The 17,293-nt window shown below is 46.6% G+C and overlaps 1 protein-coding gene across 1 annotated transcript; it reads right to left on the bottom strand.

The window, feature by feature from the left end:
• Positions 1-1,572: 1,572 nt before the first annotated feature.
• On the bottom strand, positions 1,573-13,457 carry prr15lb (proline rich 15 like b). Its single transcript, XM_069185719.1, has 2 exons — positions 13,015-13,457; positions 1,573-6,085 (listed from the first exon to the last, which is right to left on the bottom strand). The coding sequence occupies exon 2, from the start codon at positions 6,060-6,062 to the stop codon at positions 5,700-5,702; it is 363 nt and encodes a 120-aa protein (XP_069041820.1). The 5' UTR covers positions 6,063-6,085; positions 13,015-13,457; the 3' UTR covers positions 1,573-5,699.
• Between the last annotated feature and the right edge of the window lie 3,836 nt (positions 13,458-17,293).

Raw genomic sequence — 17,293 nt, forward strand, 5'->3', positions numbered from 1 at the left:
ATGAGATATTATTCATGTGTATTTAGTATAAACTCTTAATTGCAGTGTACTTAGAGTAGAATACCCAACTATGCTGTTGAAAGCAGGTGCATTGGATCCTCAAAGGAAATTCTGCAGTACATGTGCTATTGAGCAAACAAGCAAAGGTGAACTCAACAGTCTCTTCACATCCGCAGTCGGTTTATGTTCTTGTGTCTGTGCCTGTTGACACAGCTGCTGAAATCAGACTATTGTCCATGTAGGTATAATGTTAAGAGCATAATACTGTGTAGCCACTTCAAAGAACTGATCAGATAGTTATGAATATTGACCGCACCCCTTGATCCCAGGTCCCCCACTCACACACTGTGCACCAGATTCTTTTTAAATGGTGTGCTGACGAGGTGTTCCTGTGTCATGCAGTATTGGCAGGATCGCCTAAGCTGAGCCCTGTCCTTTCCAGGGGGGTCGCTCAGTTGCTGCCAGTCATTGGGAGTAGACAGAGAGTCTAGCTAGAGTGTAATACTGGAATTATCAGCCTTTAGGTGGAATTCAGAAGAAACGCCCCATTCCATTGCACACACTGTCACATATGTTGGCTGCTGCAGCCAAAGACTTAGTCATGTGAAGGCAAATGCACGGTCCTTTTTGGAGTGGCCGCTATCTGAAGTTCAAGCTTATTGTCATACTGTATGGACTTGAGTACAATGAAAGGCTTGCTTGCGTGTTTTCCTCACATGACAAATGCTCTAGAAGATGACATTAAAGATGGCACAACAAATGACATTGCAGTTCTTGGAGATGGGAACAGGATATAACTGGTTTAAGTTTAGCCAGCATTTAGATAGCACTGTGTGCAAAATTCAGCAGTGGCAGTATTTTCAGATCAGTGCAAAAGAGAGGGGTGTCAGTGGGGGGTAGAAGGATTTAAGAGGTAGAGTTTAGGTGTCTTGTGGCTGTGGGATAGAATGCTTTCTTTGAACCTAGAGGTCTGGGCTTTTATACTCCTAAATCCCAGGCGTTCCCAGGATGGGTTAGATCTTGACTATATTATTCGCCATTTTGAGGCTGCGTGTGTTGAAACTTGCGGGGATGGAAGGCAGTTCTGTACCAGTGATGGCCTCAGGTTTCCCCACCACCTTCTGTATCTACTCCCTGCATCCGCTCCCTCTGGCTAGATAGGGATTACATAACTGGTTCATTCGACACCAAGCGCTCCCATGTACAGTAATTGCCTTATCGGAGAGAAGCAGTGGAGAGTATCTGGTGCATGGGATGGGGCGCTATTGTGTCTACTAGAACAATATGTGCGTGCCATTCATTTCTCCTCCCGAGCCAGGCTTAATGACTCGGAGATTATGTAAACAAGCAGGTGCCTTATTATGCATGACCTCTGGATGGGGTTATTTGCAACCTGATCTCGCTTAATTCTACACGCAGGCCGGACAGGTAGTAATCTCTGTTGAGAACGTATCCTGCAGAGGTTCACGACAGGTGTGAATCCTGAACACTCTGCGGGGTTTCAGGCTAGGGATTTTGAAGGTCACCCCTGCTGTAGGGTTCGCTCCCAATCAATTCAGGCCTCACGAAAAATGGGGTTTCAGTATAATCATTATTTATTAATAAAATACATAAAATATTTATTTTTACAAAATCGGTTATCACATGCAATTCTCAGACAAAAAGAAAGTACTTCATGGTGCACAGTGTATAAAACAGTTCATCAGACAAAACACTCAGAAAGAATTTTTTAACGAATGTTTCAGTCACTGCAGTAAGAATAACTGGGTGAAAACTGTGTTCAATAGGACTCCGTCTTTGAAACAAGCTATTTAGACAAAGACACCAAACTCTGTTCCTGGAGAACCTAGTGTCTTCTGGTTTGTGTTCCAGCCTGAGCAGACAATTAAACAAATACCTTAATAGTTGAAGGATATTTCTTAACTGTACCTTAGAACTGCTGTAAAAGACCTTATTTATAAAACACACCAGAGCCTGTGATTATGCAGCTAATTAAATAATTACACCAACTATGTAACTGAGAGCTCAGGTGGAACAGAAACCAGACGACACCAGACCTTCCAGGAACTGAACTTGAGAACCCTAACGTACACAGTAAACCGAGCTATAAATATGATAACCTAAAAAAAATCACATTGCAGAGCTAGCTTCCCGTTGTTCGGAAATAATTCAAGTTTCGATGATTGGAGACAGAAGTTTAAGTCAGAATATGGAGAAGTACTAGAGCAAGGGTGGTAAACCTTAGCTCCTGGAGTCCATGCCCTTTCAATACTTGAAACGTTCCAATACATTAAGTGATACATTGAGCCTTAATTGCCTAATTAATGCAGGTGCTGCAGATAATCATTTCGATAAGGATTGGTTGGAGCAATGAAGTGCAATAGCCTGCACTTCATTGGAATCCCAATGCCAGGACTGCTCCCCCTGTGATTAGTTTTCTGATTAGAATTTCCAACCGCTTGGTTTAGTTGTGCCAGTCTTATCCCACCGTACTGTACTGGTGCCATCACAAGAGCAAAACGCCAGCATGCAGAATCTTTAGGGTGGATGTCAAGTCATTCGCTGAAAACATCTCAAGTAAGACAGTGGCCAGTCAGCCATTTATCTCAGAAACACAGGCCCCGCTGAGTGGATTGGGAAAGAAAGGAGATTTGTATGTTACAACGTTATGATGACAATATTACTGTGTTCAGTATCAGCGCATTTACAGAGAGCTTACTTTACAACGCTTTCTGTAAGAACGATAAGAAAAGGTTTCAAATGAGAAGAGTTTGTTTGGGCCACGTACGTAGCCTATTTGGTCATTAGCAGATAATTGATCCAAGCATCTTATCCAGCCATTTCTCAAAAGAAGCCAGGGTCTCGGCTTCAACAACATGGCTGAGTAGCTGGCTCCACACTGCCCACAAACCTTTGGGTTGAAACCAACTACCCAGTCGTGTGAGAAAGGACTTCACATCTGCTCTGTTCAGAAGCAGTTCCCTCTCTCCAGTCCAGGAGAAAGGGTGATTTAATTCTGATCTTTTGTCCACAACTTAGCCATGTGTCAATTATACAAGACCTCTTTTGGGGAAAGTCCCGTTATGCTTGGTGAAACAAAACCCCACCAATTAATATAGAAAGCTTGCAAAGCTTGTCCAAACTTGTTTTTGAGATTGCTAATGTAAAGAAATTCATTGTTTTTTAATCTCCTTTGGGGCACCACGTCTCCGAGCTGGGCGATGTGAACCCAGCTCTGAGTTAATCTGGGTAAGGTTTGCCACACGGGCTCCTGGTGCTTCATCTGTGCTCCCCTCCGACAGAGGGATTAGCAGTCGAGCTCTCCAAGCTATTTCTGTTCCACTGCCAAAATCCTTCAGCTTTTTATTAACCTCAAAAAAGCTCCAGATCAGTAAGCTTAACTATTGTATTTTTAAGAGATGAGAAGTACTGTTTTTTCTTAGTTTTTTGCCTCTAAAATCCATTCTACTCCTTAGCATAAGCCACAGGGAACATATACTAGGAGGAATTAAAAGTATTGGCTCAAATACTCATTTGTTGTGTTTCTAATGACGCGCAGTATATTTTGCTCAGAAATGAAAAGCTTATACCATTCCCTTTTAATCATTGTGGTCCTAATTCTTAAAACTTAATTTCTTGGGGCTCGATAAAAATGTCTTTTTCTCTTAGGGTGTTACTCCAGATACTCCACCACAGAAATACTGAAGCAAGGCCAGTCAAAGGTTATTGGTGGTTGACCAACTGCACTGCTTGGAACCTCTGTGTATACTGAAGTTTATTAAAATGTAATCTTATCTTTATGTACCAATTTAAATATTTAACATGGGAACTGAGGGATTAGGATTAGGTGTTTTAGTTTTGTATTCCCTGCATTATGGTGTTGGAACCCACCTAGGGTGCTGGCTTTGGTAGGGTGCTTGTCTTTGTTCAGGGAGTGCCAGTGTGTGAGAGCTCTGCTCCCTGTCTCCTCACTCTCTCATTGTGAAATCGTGATTTGAATCCACTGTCATGAGTTCTGTGAACAGGAATTCCACACAGGTTGAACGTTTGGTGACTTGTCAGAGCCAAACAACAGCGATCTCTCTCTCCAGACACAGGCCTCAGGTGAGAGTAAATTTATTTCTGTGCTCACATTCCCACAGCTGGGAATGAGAGCAGGGAATCAGACCTACAGGTATTTAGTGGGCAGGTGCCCCCAGTGTGCAGGGAGCCAATCAAATCCAGAGGGTGGAATCAGGAGCACAGGGTTACCTCTTGTAAACCTTATTTTTGCTTGGCAGCACCTTGAACTGTACGGTACAATATTAGCAAATTCAGCAAGTGGCCCAAATTGACTGGCACCTTTTATGTTGATTTAATTTTTAATATGATTGAATATGATTTTTGGGAGGTTTCTTTCTTCTCCCTCTCCTTTTCAAAGATGAAGGTTCATTTTTCAGCTCGGCGCACACCTAACCAAAGAGAAGTCTGAGATTTTACTCCTCATTCCTCTTTCCTTCTCTGCTCTTAAGCAAACCAACAGTGTTAAAGGGGAGCTGCAGTCCTAGGTTCCTAGACTGGTTATTATATCTAGGTCACAAAGTAAATTCATTGAGATTATAGAACATAAATTCTGAATTTCGAACGAAGCACAAAATCGTGAACTTTGTGAAAGTACTGTATAGTCTCCGTGTTGTCACAAACCTCTGGTCTCATCAAGGGCGAGATCAAAGTTCACAAGAATTTGCGATGTGATGGGGCCCTTCCTGCTCGCTAGTCGAATGACTAATGTACTGTGATGTACAAGAGAAGTAGTACAGGTTGCGCAGCGGACGTTTCACTGTATAAATGTTCCAATGTGATCTGCATGCAGAGTTAACAACTAAGTAGTGTTTGTCTGCAAAACAATCTCAAAGGCGAGAGCAATATTTCTGTTGGATTAAAAGAGATGTATTAACAAGCCTGCTTGTTTAAAGTGTAATAGGGTTGAATCATGTCACCAGAAATTTTGTTGCTTTGTTCTGAATCGCAGAATATCGCGCTGTGCATAGCTGGAAATGTAGTCTATTTTGTGATGTAAATTGGAGGTTTTGAAAGTTTCTGTGTACTTTTAACTTTCATTGTGGTTTGAAATGCGCTCGTCAATGCTGATTCTTTCTAACCCCGAAATATGAAAATAGCGTTGCAGTTCCCCTTCCATTATGAAGCTGTCTACTCCAGCTGAGCTGTGTAGTTTCATTCAGTAAGCTCAACACTGAGGGTCTTGGCCTTCCAGCATCTCGACTGAAGTGGACATCAGACTGAGCAGCAGGAGGAGGCCATCTGCAAGGCCAGGGGAATCCTGGGACTCAAGCGATTGCAGTTGAACTAGGATGGGATTGAGGGGTACATTTCTGTACCTGTAGTGTGCCTTCCAGCTGGGCCTCAACAATGGGCCACAGGAAGCCTTTCCTGCCCCATGCAGCAGTAGAACAGTGTTGGAGCAAATCACCCAGAAGCAGGAAACAGGAAATGCTGTTTGGGAGGGGGTCAGGGGACAGGCCAGCCAGGAGCAGGTGTAGTCTGTGTCCTTCCCCACGAGTCCACTCATCGATAACCAAGGCCGAACGTGTCATATACAGTACGGGACCGATTAAGGGCTGCGGCCCGTGTCCTGTGGAGGCGCACTGTGTGTCCAGACCCTGGACCATGCCAGTCCAGGATCTCGTCACCTGCACCCCCTATTTTTCGGCCTTGTGGTTCTCGTCGCTGTGCGTGTGCTCCGGGAACAGGTTGGGGTTCTCCGCCAGCGTGGCGCGGATCTTCTTCTTCTCCTTGAAGCGGCCGGAGTGCGAGACCTTCACGTGGCGCCCCCTGGTGGCGTTCTTGTCCACGATCTTCTCCAGGCGGGCGTTGAGCTGGCTGTCCTCGGCCACGCCCCCTGGCCCGCCCAAGGCCCCGCCCCCACCAGGAGGGGCGTGTCCAGCGTCCTTGTTGCCGTGGTTGTTGCCGAACTCGGCAGGAATCTCGTACAGGACCTTGGACTCCGACTTCTTCTTGCGCAGGAAGGTCAGCTTCCACCAGCTGTGTTGGGGGTCTGCCATGACCAGAGATGGACAGACCTGGGCTGGATACAAAATGCGGATAAAACACTGAAAGATGCAACAATGCAATCACCACAGGTGGCAAAATAGTATTTTAATCATTATTATTATTATTATTATTATTATTATTATTATTATTATTATTATTATTATTACTCATCCGGCAGCTTTGTTCAGTAATGGATAGGTGCTTTAGACTCTTGATAAGAGGGTTGCAGGTTCACATCCTGGGTGGGTCACAGCTGTTGCAGTGCTGACCCAGGTGCGCCAGCAAGTATAATGCATGTATAATGCCTTGCTGTAGACTGTGGTTTTCAGTTCCTTATTTTAAATGACCTGAGAATGATCAGCGACCAACTGATTTGCCTGATTAAATAAAGGATTAAAAATACAGTCATTTTTTCAGAAACAAATCTGGCATCCTAAATAGGAAGAGGTAAAGTTTCCACAGCTGAAACAGTGTTTTTTTGCTTTACCTTTCAGCATGAAAGAAGCCTCCACCTCTTCCTTTGCGTGCTGATGCAGATCCCTACTTGGACATCCTAGCTATTTAGTTGATCTTATTATTTGTTGCTAATTAATGATAATAATAATTCCTGCTCTTTTCTGGACACTCCACTCAAAGTGATTCACAGGTAATGGTAGCTCCACCTGGATGATGCGCCAGTCCGCTCCCCACACAGCAGCTCTCAGAGCAGAGTGATGAAGCCAGTTCAGAGATGGGGTTAATTAGGAGGCCATGATGGGTAAAGGCCAGGGGGAAATTAGGCCAAGATGCCACGGTAACACCCCTACTCTTTTCAAGAGACACCCTGGAATTTTTTAATGACCACAGAGAGTCAGAATCTCAGTTTTACGTCTCATCCGAAGGATGGTGCCTTTTTTACAGTATATCGTTGCCCGTCGCTATACCAGGGCATTAGGACCCACACAAAAGTGGGGAGGAGAGCAGAGTGATGAAGCCAGTTCAGGAATGGGGGTTATTAGGAGGCCATGATTGGTAAGGGCCAATGGGAAATTTGGCCAGGACACCGGGGTTACACCCCTACTCTTTTAGAGAAAAGCCCTGGGATTTTTAATGACCACAGAGAGACAGGACCTCTGCTTAACTTCTCATCTGAACGACAGTACCTTTTTACAGTCTAGTGTCCCCGTCGCTATACTGGGGCATTAGGACCCACACAGACCACAGGGTGAGCGCCCCCTGCTGGCCCCACTAACACCTCTTCTAGCAGCAGCCTTAGTTTCTCCCAGGAGGTCTCCCATCCAGGTACTGACCAGGCTCACACCTGCTGAGCTCCAGTGGGCTGCCAGCCGTGAGTTGCGGAGTGATGGAGCTGCTGGCTGCATTAGCACTTCACTAAGACACCTCTGCAATGGAACAGATTGAAAAGGCCTGCTGGAGTCTAAATATGCGCCGCCCAGCTGTTGTTCAAGTTTGCCATCCCGCTGCTGGTGCAAGTGGCCCATTACGTTTTGGTTATCGGCCTCTGCGGTTGCTGGTCTGGAGCAAATTTGAATGCGTGTGAAAGCGCCACGGCTTATCAGTTTTCCGCAGTCTAATCGGCCAGCCTGCAGCAGCGGGATTCAACTGAAAGGACCGACAAGCCCTCACTGTTCCCTCTCCAAAGAAAAGCCCGCACAGCTCAGCTGACTTCCTCGTCCCAGTGATTTTTTTTTTCCTGCCCGGTCTTTTGCATACCATTTGAATGTTACAGAGGCTGATATCGGCGTGCTCTGGACCCCACGCGATCGGTGGCATTTCGTGTCACTCGACAACCTTGATGACCACTTCGCGCCCGGCCAGGAACAGGCCGGGTCCTCAGAGTCATGTTGGCAATGCGGTGAAGCAGCATGGGGGTGGTTCCTCTGTACCATCAGCATCAGAATCAGAATGGATTTTTTTTATCCCCTCTGCTTTTAGAATTTAGATCTTAGCGTACTGCTTTCCTTGGACGAGGGTTAAAAACACAGCCATGACTCGGTCTTCAGCACTACACAACAAAACACAGAAATAGACCAGGACCACTCGACTGAGCTGCATCTGCAGACAGTGCTTTTTCAGCTCTCAAGTCCTCAATGGTGTTTTAAATGCACGTGTCGCGATCGTCATCCCTCCTCTTAAGGGCGCTCCGACCCTTTTGTATTTTAGTTTATTACGTGCGCCTGCCCCCGTTATTATTTAGGCCTGGCGCTCCTGCTATTCCTGGCTCAGCATTGGAAGATGGACGCCCGGAAAGACTCTAGGAGAGGCTTCAGGACGGCGTCCTGACCGTCTGAGTCCGGGGCTCGGAGCGCCTGGCCTCGTTACCCTGTTTTAACTCCTTGTTCCTGTTCTGGATCCCGTTCCGGATTTGAACTCTGTCTGTCTTGGATGGTTCTCCCGGCACATGGACCCTGGACTGTGCCCCAGACTTCCCCCTTGGACTCTTTGGACTTGTTTGCCTGCCTCACCCCCCCGAGCACCGGATCACCGCCGTGACGCCCCCCCCCCCCCCCCCCATCTGTCAACCCAGTCCTGATTCCTCTACGTCTCCTCCCTGTTGTCCTTCTCCACTTCCGGATTATACCGTCTGCATAGGGTCCTGAACTACGCTTCACAGGAGCCCAGACCAGCTCCCATTACAGCATGTTCCTCGACTCCCAGACCACAGCCCAGCGCTGATCGCTGCCGGAACCTTCTGTCACACTACAGATTGAATCGCGTTCGTGCTGTGGGTCCACTTGCAGTCTGAGTGCCCGTCGAAAGGTTGAGAAACAAAGTGTTGCATCTTTTACATCATGACTGCTTCGTGTGGCCACATTTTTCGTAAAGCTTTACAAATCTTTTCTTCTCTGGAGGCACTGCCACGTCATGACTGTGGCACTCGTCCTCGCACTACAGCACACTGCTGGCTCCACTCAGGAAACCCCCAGGACACCAGGATCGAACAGAGAAACACAAACACACAGGTGGAAACTACGTGGAAGTGCATTTAAAAAGGAGAACAGGAGGCACTATTTTCTCCAGTGTGTTGTGGGACTTTGGAACAAGCTGCCCAGCCATATTGATGAAGCCGACCATTTCTATGGTATGCCACTTGAAATTTTTTTAACATTTCAGTGTTTTTGCTCTAACCACAACACAGGAAGAATGAATAACTACTGATTACCAAATGGGCTAAGCTGACTGAATGGCCTTCTCTTGTTCATAACTGTTCTTATTTTCTTAACAACCCGTACACATTCAGGAGACTCCTTAATCATGCTAGTTATTCATTCTTCCTCTGTTGTGGTTAGAGTACAAACACTGAAATGTTAAAAAATATGCTACCTAGTCATTTTTCCCTGGTTTGATAACGGCCTGCCACAACAGGAGTCTTGCCTACAGACGCGTCAAGGGCAAAGTTCAAGGGTCAGGTTGTCGCCACAAGGTGGCGCCTTTTCTCCTTGACCTGAAGCACAGGTCCTGTTCTTCCCTGTTAGCCGTGAGGAGAAGGAAGGGCAGAGGCTGTGTTTGCTGTGGTGGATGGAAGGCGGAACATTATACCGTAACAATTTATGGTAAAGGAATTCCAGAATGTGAGAATTGAATGCAGACCTGAAAATTGCAAAAACAATTTTTGCGTACGCGTCTGGGAATTCCAGATATTGCGAAATGTAGTGAAGGCTCATGTTAGCAGTATCTTCCACTGTCTTGTTGGCCTTCTATGCAAACTGTAGAGTGAATCTGTAATAGTTTTGGGATAACGATATATCATGTGTTCCCCAACTTGTGCCCATCGGTCTGTCCTTCCCCTGATAAAGAGAAGATACTGGAATTCCTCCTCTCTGTCGAGACGTGAATCCTCCTCCTGGATTGCAAAATGGCCTCCTAGTTCTGAATGTTACCTTGCCTTCCCTGTAACTTGCAGTCTTTCACAGGTCCCAGCTAGCAACAAATTGTGATTCACCAATGAAAATACGAAATCTCTCGCAGACATGGTGCTCAAGAACGCGAACTTTGGAAAAGAACGTGGATTTTGTCCAACATAGTAAGGATCAGCGGGGGGTTTTTTAGCCAAAGTGTTTGGGCCATGTTTTGTGTACCTAGCCTTATAGTTTGAGTCTATGGTTAGATTGGGTAAAAAAAAGGTGCCGTCCTTTGGATGAGACTCTCAGTGGTTATTTAATTAGGGGTGATAATCCTGGTGTGCTTGGCAAATTCCCCCCTGGCCTTTACCAGTCATGACCTCCTAATAATCCCCCTCTCTGAACTGGCTTCATCACTCTGTTCTCCTCCCTACTGAGAGCTGGTGTGTGGGGAGTGTACTGGTGCACTATGGCTACTGTTGCATCATCCAGGTGGGGCTGCACACTGGTGGTGGTGGAGGGGATCCCCATGACCTGTAAAGTGCTTTGAGTGGAGTATCCAGAAAAGCGCTATATAAGTGTAAGGATATTATATTTATGACTGTTAACAAATCCTTTTATTATATTCTTATTATTTTATTGTAGTCTTAATTGTCTCAATTTTTGCTATTCATCCTTAAATCAATTCAGAAATGAAGAAATCCGTAGACGATGTAGGGTGGTGGATGTGGTTGAGAAGATGCGAGAGGCGAGGTTACGGTGGTATGGACATATCATGAGGAGGGACGTTGAGGAAGTAACAAAGAGGGTAATGGAATTTGAGGTGGAAGGTAACAGGGGAAGAGGCAGGCCTAGAAAGAGATGGATAGATTGTGTGAGAAAAGATATGGAGGTATGTGAAGTGAGTGAGGAAGATGTGCTCGACAGAGACAAGTGGAGAAGAGCAACCAAAGCAGCTGACCCCAGGACAGTCTGGGACTAAGGCTGTGAAAAAGAAGAAGAAGATCTTTAAATCAATGCCAGTACATGATGGATTCAGATATCCGTCACTAGACAGAGACAGAGCGGGTCACCAGTCTCGTCGTGTTTCGGGAGCTCGGGCTGAGCAGTGCACGCAAGCAGAGGTCTCAGTTCCTGTACGGCCAGTGAATTCGATGCCAAGCTGTCATCTGCCTCGGCAGGGAGTCTGAGTCATTGCTGAGAAGCTCTGTTTCCTGGTAAGAGACTGTGGGAGCCTTCCTCTGTAGTCTGTCAATGACCAACCACCAAGCTGCAAGTAATTAAAACCTGCAGCTGACCCACTGCTTTATCGCTAATCCTCATTCTTACTACACAATTCTCCTTCGGCTGCCCTGTGTCCCAAACCTCACTGCTCAGCTCGGTACCTGACCTCTGCTAATTTCTTCCAAGGAGGAAGTGTGCGTTTTGTGCTTTGATTTACAGGAGCTGCTGACGTTTCAATGCCTGTGAACTCTCAGCCCTGCAGCTCTTGTCTGGTTTTATTATCCGTGTTGGAAAGGACGCTTGCACATTAATGGTTACATCAGGTCCAAAGTGGCACAAAGCTAGATGATTTCAGTTATTCATCCACAGGGCAGGCTCACCCACAGCCCTGGTTACATATTAAAGCTGTTATATTGGTCACCTGCTTCTTCAAGCAGAGAGATCCTGAGGTGTGTGCCCGATGGACGCACCCCTCCTCCCTCCAGGTAATCATGAAGACGTTACATTCTGGTGGTTTCGATTAGAAATCAAATATAAATGTAAATGGTGAACATGTCCCCACCCGACCCCCTCTTCGCTCGCAGACGGCAGAGCCTGCAGGATGGGAGGTCACAGTGTCACGACCTCTCACCCAGTTCTCTCAACGATTTGCCCCTTAAAGGCTCACCCATCTCGCCATGGAAAGACTCTTCCCTGGTGTGAACTCTGGGCGGTATAACGACATGAAGTAACTGCTGGCTGCATTGAAGCTTTTTAATTACCCTTGTGAGAATCCCTGATCAAGGGATTTTTACCACAAACTCAAAAAAAGACATTGGAAAATGTCTAAGTAAATTCAATGAAGCAATTTGGAGCCCAGCTAAAATAAAAACTGAAGGACGCGGGTGTCCTGAAGTCTTACTCCCTGATCCGTTTGGCACTGCTCTGCACGGCAGTCCTGTAGTTCGGAGGATTGCTGTGGTTTTCCTTTTACCATGCATTTCCTTTGCCTTGCTACCATTTCCCAATTGCATCACATATTCCATGTCATCCTCTGCCTTGCGACACTTTTACCAGCCTCAGCGAACAGAGCCCTGTCCACCTGCTGTCCTGTGCAAGAGGTAACCGAAGAGGGTGCCCACTGTATCGGGATATGCGTGAGCCATGATACTTCATTAACATTGCAAAGGCTGAGTCCGTGACCAACCACAGCCTACGCCAGCAGACCAGTTGGCTTAAGAAACGGAACACAATCTGCTGCCATTTGCAGTGTGTGTCGCTCTCTGATCACTCAGCAGTAAGTAGTACTAAAGAACGGAAGTACGGCTCAGCATTTGCATGATGTAAATAAATGCCTCTCAGCGTGATTCCACTTTAGTCCTAAACACGCTGGAATAAAATGAAAGGCTTGTTAATGGTGCCTTCACAAAATCTGACCCTGAAACCTTTCCCTCTTGGAATTTTTCTGGGAAGCAGGGAATTCCGATGCGCCTGAAGGTGAGGCCTTGGGGCATCCCCTCCATAGGGTCAAACGAAAGACAAAACAATTGTATTCTTCCCCGGACATAAGCAGCTGAGTGCAGGATTGAGCATCAAATTAAAAAGTAGTGCTGTCAGTTTCTATAACTTCCATATAGCTGGGTATTACAAAAACAGGCACACAAAGGCTCTGTCTCAGCAAGTCACTGAGAAGCCTGGATTGCAAGCATTGATACGGAAAAGTCAGCACTGGGTAAACATGCTATTAGTCGATTCCAAACGTATGCTCCCACTTTAAAACAGCCTTTAAAAGGCACCAGGACAGACAGGACCAGTATCGCCACCTGTGTGACTAGAGCAGCTTCAACAGGGGCGACAGAGGGAGAACTTGAGCCCAGAGCACTGATGCCCAGATAGGTGGCAGAAACGAGGCCCTCACCTGGATGTGAAGAGAGTTAAGGTGCTACTGTCCTCCGGGAGCCTGGGACGTCTTCTGTCAGGCGGAGAGCTGGGGGAGAGCTACAGCACGGGGGCAGGGCAGCTGTCAGCAGGCTGCTGCCCAATCATGGCTCTGTTCACCTTTCCCAGTCCCCCCAGGATAAAACCAGGAGCAAATCTTTCTGTTTTAATTCTCCGATCTGCACTTTCCTCTTTCTTGTACTTTTCTCCCTCTCCGGGCTGGTGTCCTTGTTTCTCTTTCAGCGTGTGTCGATTTCCCCGGGAGAATCAGGTGTGTGGCAGCAGGTGCGTGACTCTCCCCTCTCTCTCTGTCAGTCACACGCGCCCGGCTAACACACACACACACACAAGCTCTTTCTCTCTGCCTAACTCACTATCTCTCTCGGCCAAGTTGAACATTAAGTCCAGCCCCTTGTGACTTGAGTAAATATTAGTGCAGTGCAATCTGGGAGGGGAAGATCGCTCAGTATTATACTGCCAGGAGCCAGAGCCACTGTTCTCTCATAATTAAGTTCTCTAATCCTGGTTTTCCAGTAAATGGAGCCAGAGGCCACCCGAGTCGCTTTCACTCGAGTTAAGAATTATGCAATCCATGGAAAAAAAGACTGCCTGTATTTATAAGTTTGCATTTGCTTCACGGGGTTGCAGAGATTAAATGAAGGTGAAATAAAAATGAAAGCAAAATCGAAATGCAGGTGCTTTCCAGTGAGTCAGCCTGCTTTGGAGTTTGAAAAGCCTTCATTCATGTGGTGGAGGGCTCAGATGTTCCTGAGTATTCTTCAATACGGATGTAACAGCCCTTCTTATTATTAGGCACACCACACCTAAAGTAGGGCTGTTCTCAGGTTAAGTGTAATAATTGTCGTTTGCTAAACTTGAGGTATTTGTCAAAGATAAGTCTTCAAAGCACATGGCCCAGCAGGGTGCCAACTGCTTGTGGTTATCACATCCTCCAGTGCCTTCCCGAGCCAGCTGTGTGCTGAGCGGGCAGCGAGGGCAGGCTTTTGTTTTCCTGGGCTCTGCCCTGTATCCAAGCGAACGGCTGTTAAATATTAACCTGGGTAAGGGGAGCCGGCAGTGTCAGGTGATGGCAGCTTTGCTTGCTATCGTTACCGTCGCCACCTGGAAAGCCGGCGAAGGGGCCGGCGACTGGCGAGGATGCCATTAAGCAAACGGGAAAAAAAAAATTAACCGGAGTGAGAAAAAAGAAAAAAAAAAAGGGGTTTTAATAATGAATTTGGCTGACTCTTCTAACCAAAGCGCCTCACGATTGTGGCCGTGTACTGGCACTGACAAATACGGCTTTTTTTAGTGACTTGCTTTGGAATGTTAGTGTGACACTTCCTCGAGATTCAGGATTTCTTTATGTGCCACGTACAGCAAGTGGACTGGAATGCTTACTTGTTCAGCTGTACCCAGTAACATTAGAGAAAACAAAATAGGCACAAACGACAAGCAGGCATGGACAATCAATTTAGACAAATGATGTTAGCATACAGCCGGGACAGGACATAGTGCCAACAGTGCAGTACCCTAAAGTGCACGTGCTCATATGTGCAGGTGCTAATTTGAGCTGTTTATGATGCGGGCTGCTTGGGGGAAGAAACTGTTTTTGAATCTATCGGTCAGTGTTCTGATACTGCGATACCTCCTGCCAGAACCCAGGGGTGAAAGCAGATCATGGCCAGGGTGCATCGGGTCCCGAAGTATAGCTCGAGCCCGGTTGTGGCAGCGGTCGAGATATATCCGGTCGATGGAGGGTAGCTTGGTCCTCGTGATTTTCTGCGCGGACCTCACAACCCTCTGTCTGGCTTTTCCGTCCTGTACTGTGGCTCCACCATACCACACCGCAATACCAGCGGTCGGGACACTCTCAATCGTACTACGGTAAAGATGGGTGAGTGTTGTCTTGCTCATCCCCCTCTTCCTTAACAGGAAGTGAAGGCGCTGGTGGGCTTTAGCGAGGATGGCTGCTGTATTCTCTGACCAGCTCAGCCTCTCAGTGATCTGGAGGCCGAGGAACCTGAAGGTGCTGACAGTTTCGACTGGAGGCCTTCTGACGCATGTGACAAGCTACCCAGGCATGTTGCAAAAGCCATCACCTTGGCTACTAGCTACTTAGACCCCTATTCAGCTAAGCTGTAGGGCCCTCCTCTCGCTTGTAAACTTTCTCTGTTCTGATATCTATGCCTGACTTTGCTGTGGCACTGAGACTTGAGAATGAGTGAGACTTGTCCCAAGGATCATAGCGTAATACTTCTGAAACGAACTGCAAAACGTTGCCGGTCTAGGGTGTGCTGTAACTGCTCTGAGCTGCGAGAAAGACATTAGTCATTTGCTCAGAGAAAATGACAAAGGCAAAGGAGAGCCACAGACTCTGGGAGCTCTGCAAATGTACAACAAAACCTGGAACTGGGTGGGGTGGATAAGGTGGGAGGGGCACAGCTTATGCCAGTTTTGCCCTCTGTCATAACACCTTGTGGAGGGGGGAAAAAAAATTCCATTTGTAAAATAAGTGAGTTAGAGAACCATGGAAATCTTGTTGCCTTTTGTTGTATGGTGGTGACCAAAGGCATGTCCAATTTTGGTGGCCGCCTGAAAGAAATGAATACCGAAACAGGGCAGATGTTCTACAGCATGGCCGAAGGACAGGAACAGGGCACTCTCTGCCACGACACTTTTCATGTGTAGGATCAGTCTGCACACTTCAGTGAGGCTGCTTTCAAGTCTGTTACTACATTTAGGCTCTCTTGTCCTACATGTCCTTGCACAGAGGGAAAAAAGGAAAATCATGGATCCTACCTACAGATATTCGATTTTCATCTAGAACATGTATATTACTGTACACCTGGACGATGTAGAATAGGGGAAAGTAGAAGGGCTTAATAAATTTGAAAGGTAACTGCCAGGGTGTCCAATGCCCATACCCACAGTGACTACAGGACACCTGTATCAGGTTGTTATTCTCTGTGCCTGATCGCAGTGGTTCAGATTGTGTAAACAGCTGAGCTAGTGCTCCACCCAACACACCTCACTGGAAAAGAGCTGCTGCACACTGTTGGGGGTGGAGGGGGGGGAGTTGAACAGGGAACACACCTTGAATTCTGAGAACCTAATCTGTCCTCTGCCCTGGACAGATCACCGGGAAACTGAATGGCCGATTGCACTTTCTTTTCAAAACGTTGCCTTTGCAACATGACAACAGGAGAGTTTTTTTCAGTCTCCAGTCTTCCAAGTGAGTCACGGACGACAGGAGCCGTATTCTACAGAAAGAGATCTTGGTCTTTCCTGGAACTGGCTGTCCGTGCCTGTTGGCTGTGATTTTGTACCACAAACGAGCTGAGGACAAGATAACCCGCCCAGTAGCGCTGCCTGCAGAAGTGGAAAAGGGTGGAAGAGACCCACCATCCAGTGTGTGTGCCTGCATATTCCTGCCTTCCTGCAATCACTGCTGTAGTCTGTCATTGCAAACCCTTGTTCTTTACAACAATATTCTTCAAATTAGATCACAATCCAACAGATTTGACAGATCCCTACTGATTAGGGAAACCAGTTAATACTGGGGTTTTTCTAATCCTGGTGCTGGGAATCCCCATACATGTGATTTCTGTTTCCCATAAGCAGTCAGTTACATAATTGCAGACCTAATATCAGGTTTAATTTGAAGTCTGCTCATTGTTTCCAGCTCCAAAACGTGTAGGAAGTGGCTTTTTGGCTGTTGCCCTGCACTACCTTCAAATCTCCCACCTCTGTGTGGATGAAACACACACACATTCAAACCAAGCGGGAGAAGAGCTCAGCCACAATGAAAAAAGTGTGTCAGTCCCAGGGATCGAAACCAGGGAACGCCTGAATGAATACACTTTAGATAAGAATCTTACTCTCAGGTGAGACAGGATCTCAGAATGCGCATTCATTCTTTTCCAGATGGTATCACTTTGAGCCCGAGCTGTGTCATTACCCTGGTGTGACCTCGATTCCCCCCCACACTGATTTGATTCACAATTGATAAGGAGCTGTGAGGGTGTGAGCGGGCCAGGATATCCTTAGAATTCTATAATTGATTAATTGGTTTCACTAAGCAATTAAGAGCCCTGGTGGAATTAAAAACCAGCACACTGTCTGGCTCACATGGGGCTGCAGAGATAGAATATTTGTACAGCGCTTTCATGCGTATGCATTTATTAATGATTAATATTAACATTATTAATAATAATTGCCGGGATAGGCTGGGGCTCCCCTGCGACACTGAAATTAAT

Source organism: Lepisosteus oculatus, chromosome 28 (assembly GCF_040954835.1).
Source record: "Lepisosteus oculatus isolate fLepOcu1 chromosome 28, fLepOcu1.hap2, whole genome shotgun sequence".
Taxonomy (NCBI): domain Eukaryota; kingdom Metazoa; phylum Chordata; class Actinopteri; order Semionotiformes; family Lepisosteidae; genus Lepisosteus; species Lepisosteus oculatus.

What these genes read in the sequence shown, in the direction of transcription:
- prr15lb (XM_069185719.1), bottom strand. Translation starts at nt 6,062, where the DNA reads ATGGCAGACCCCCAACACAGCTGGTGGAAGCTGACCTTCCTGCGCAAG.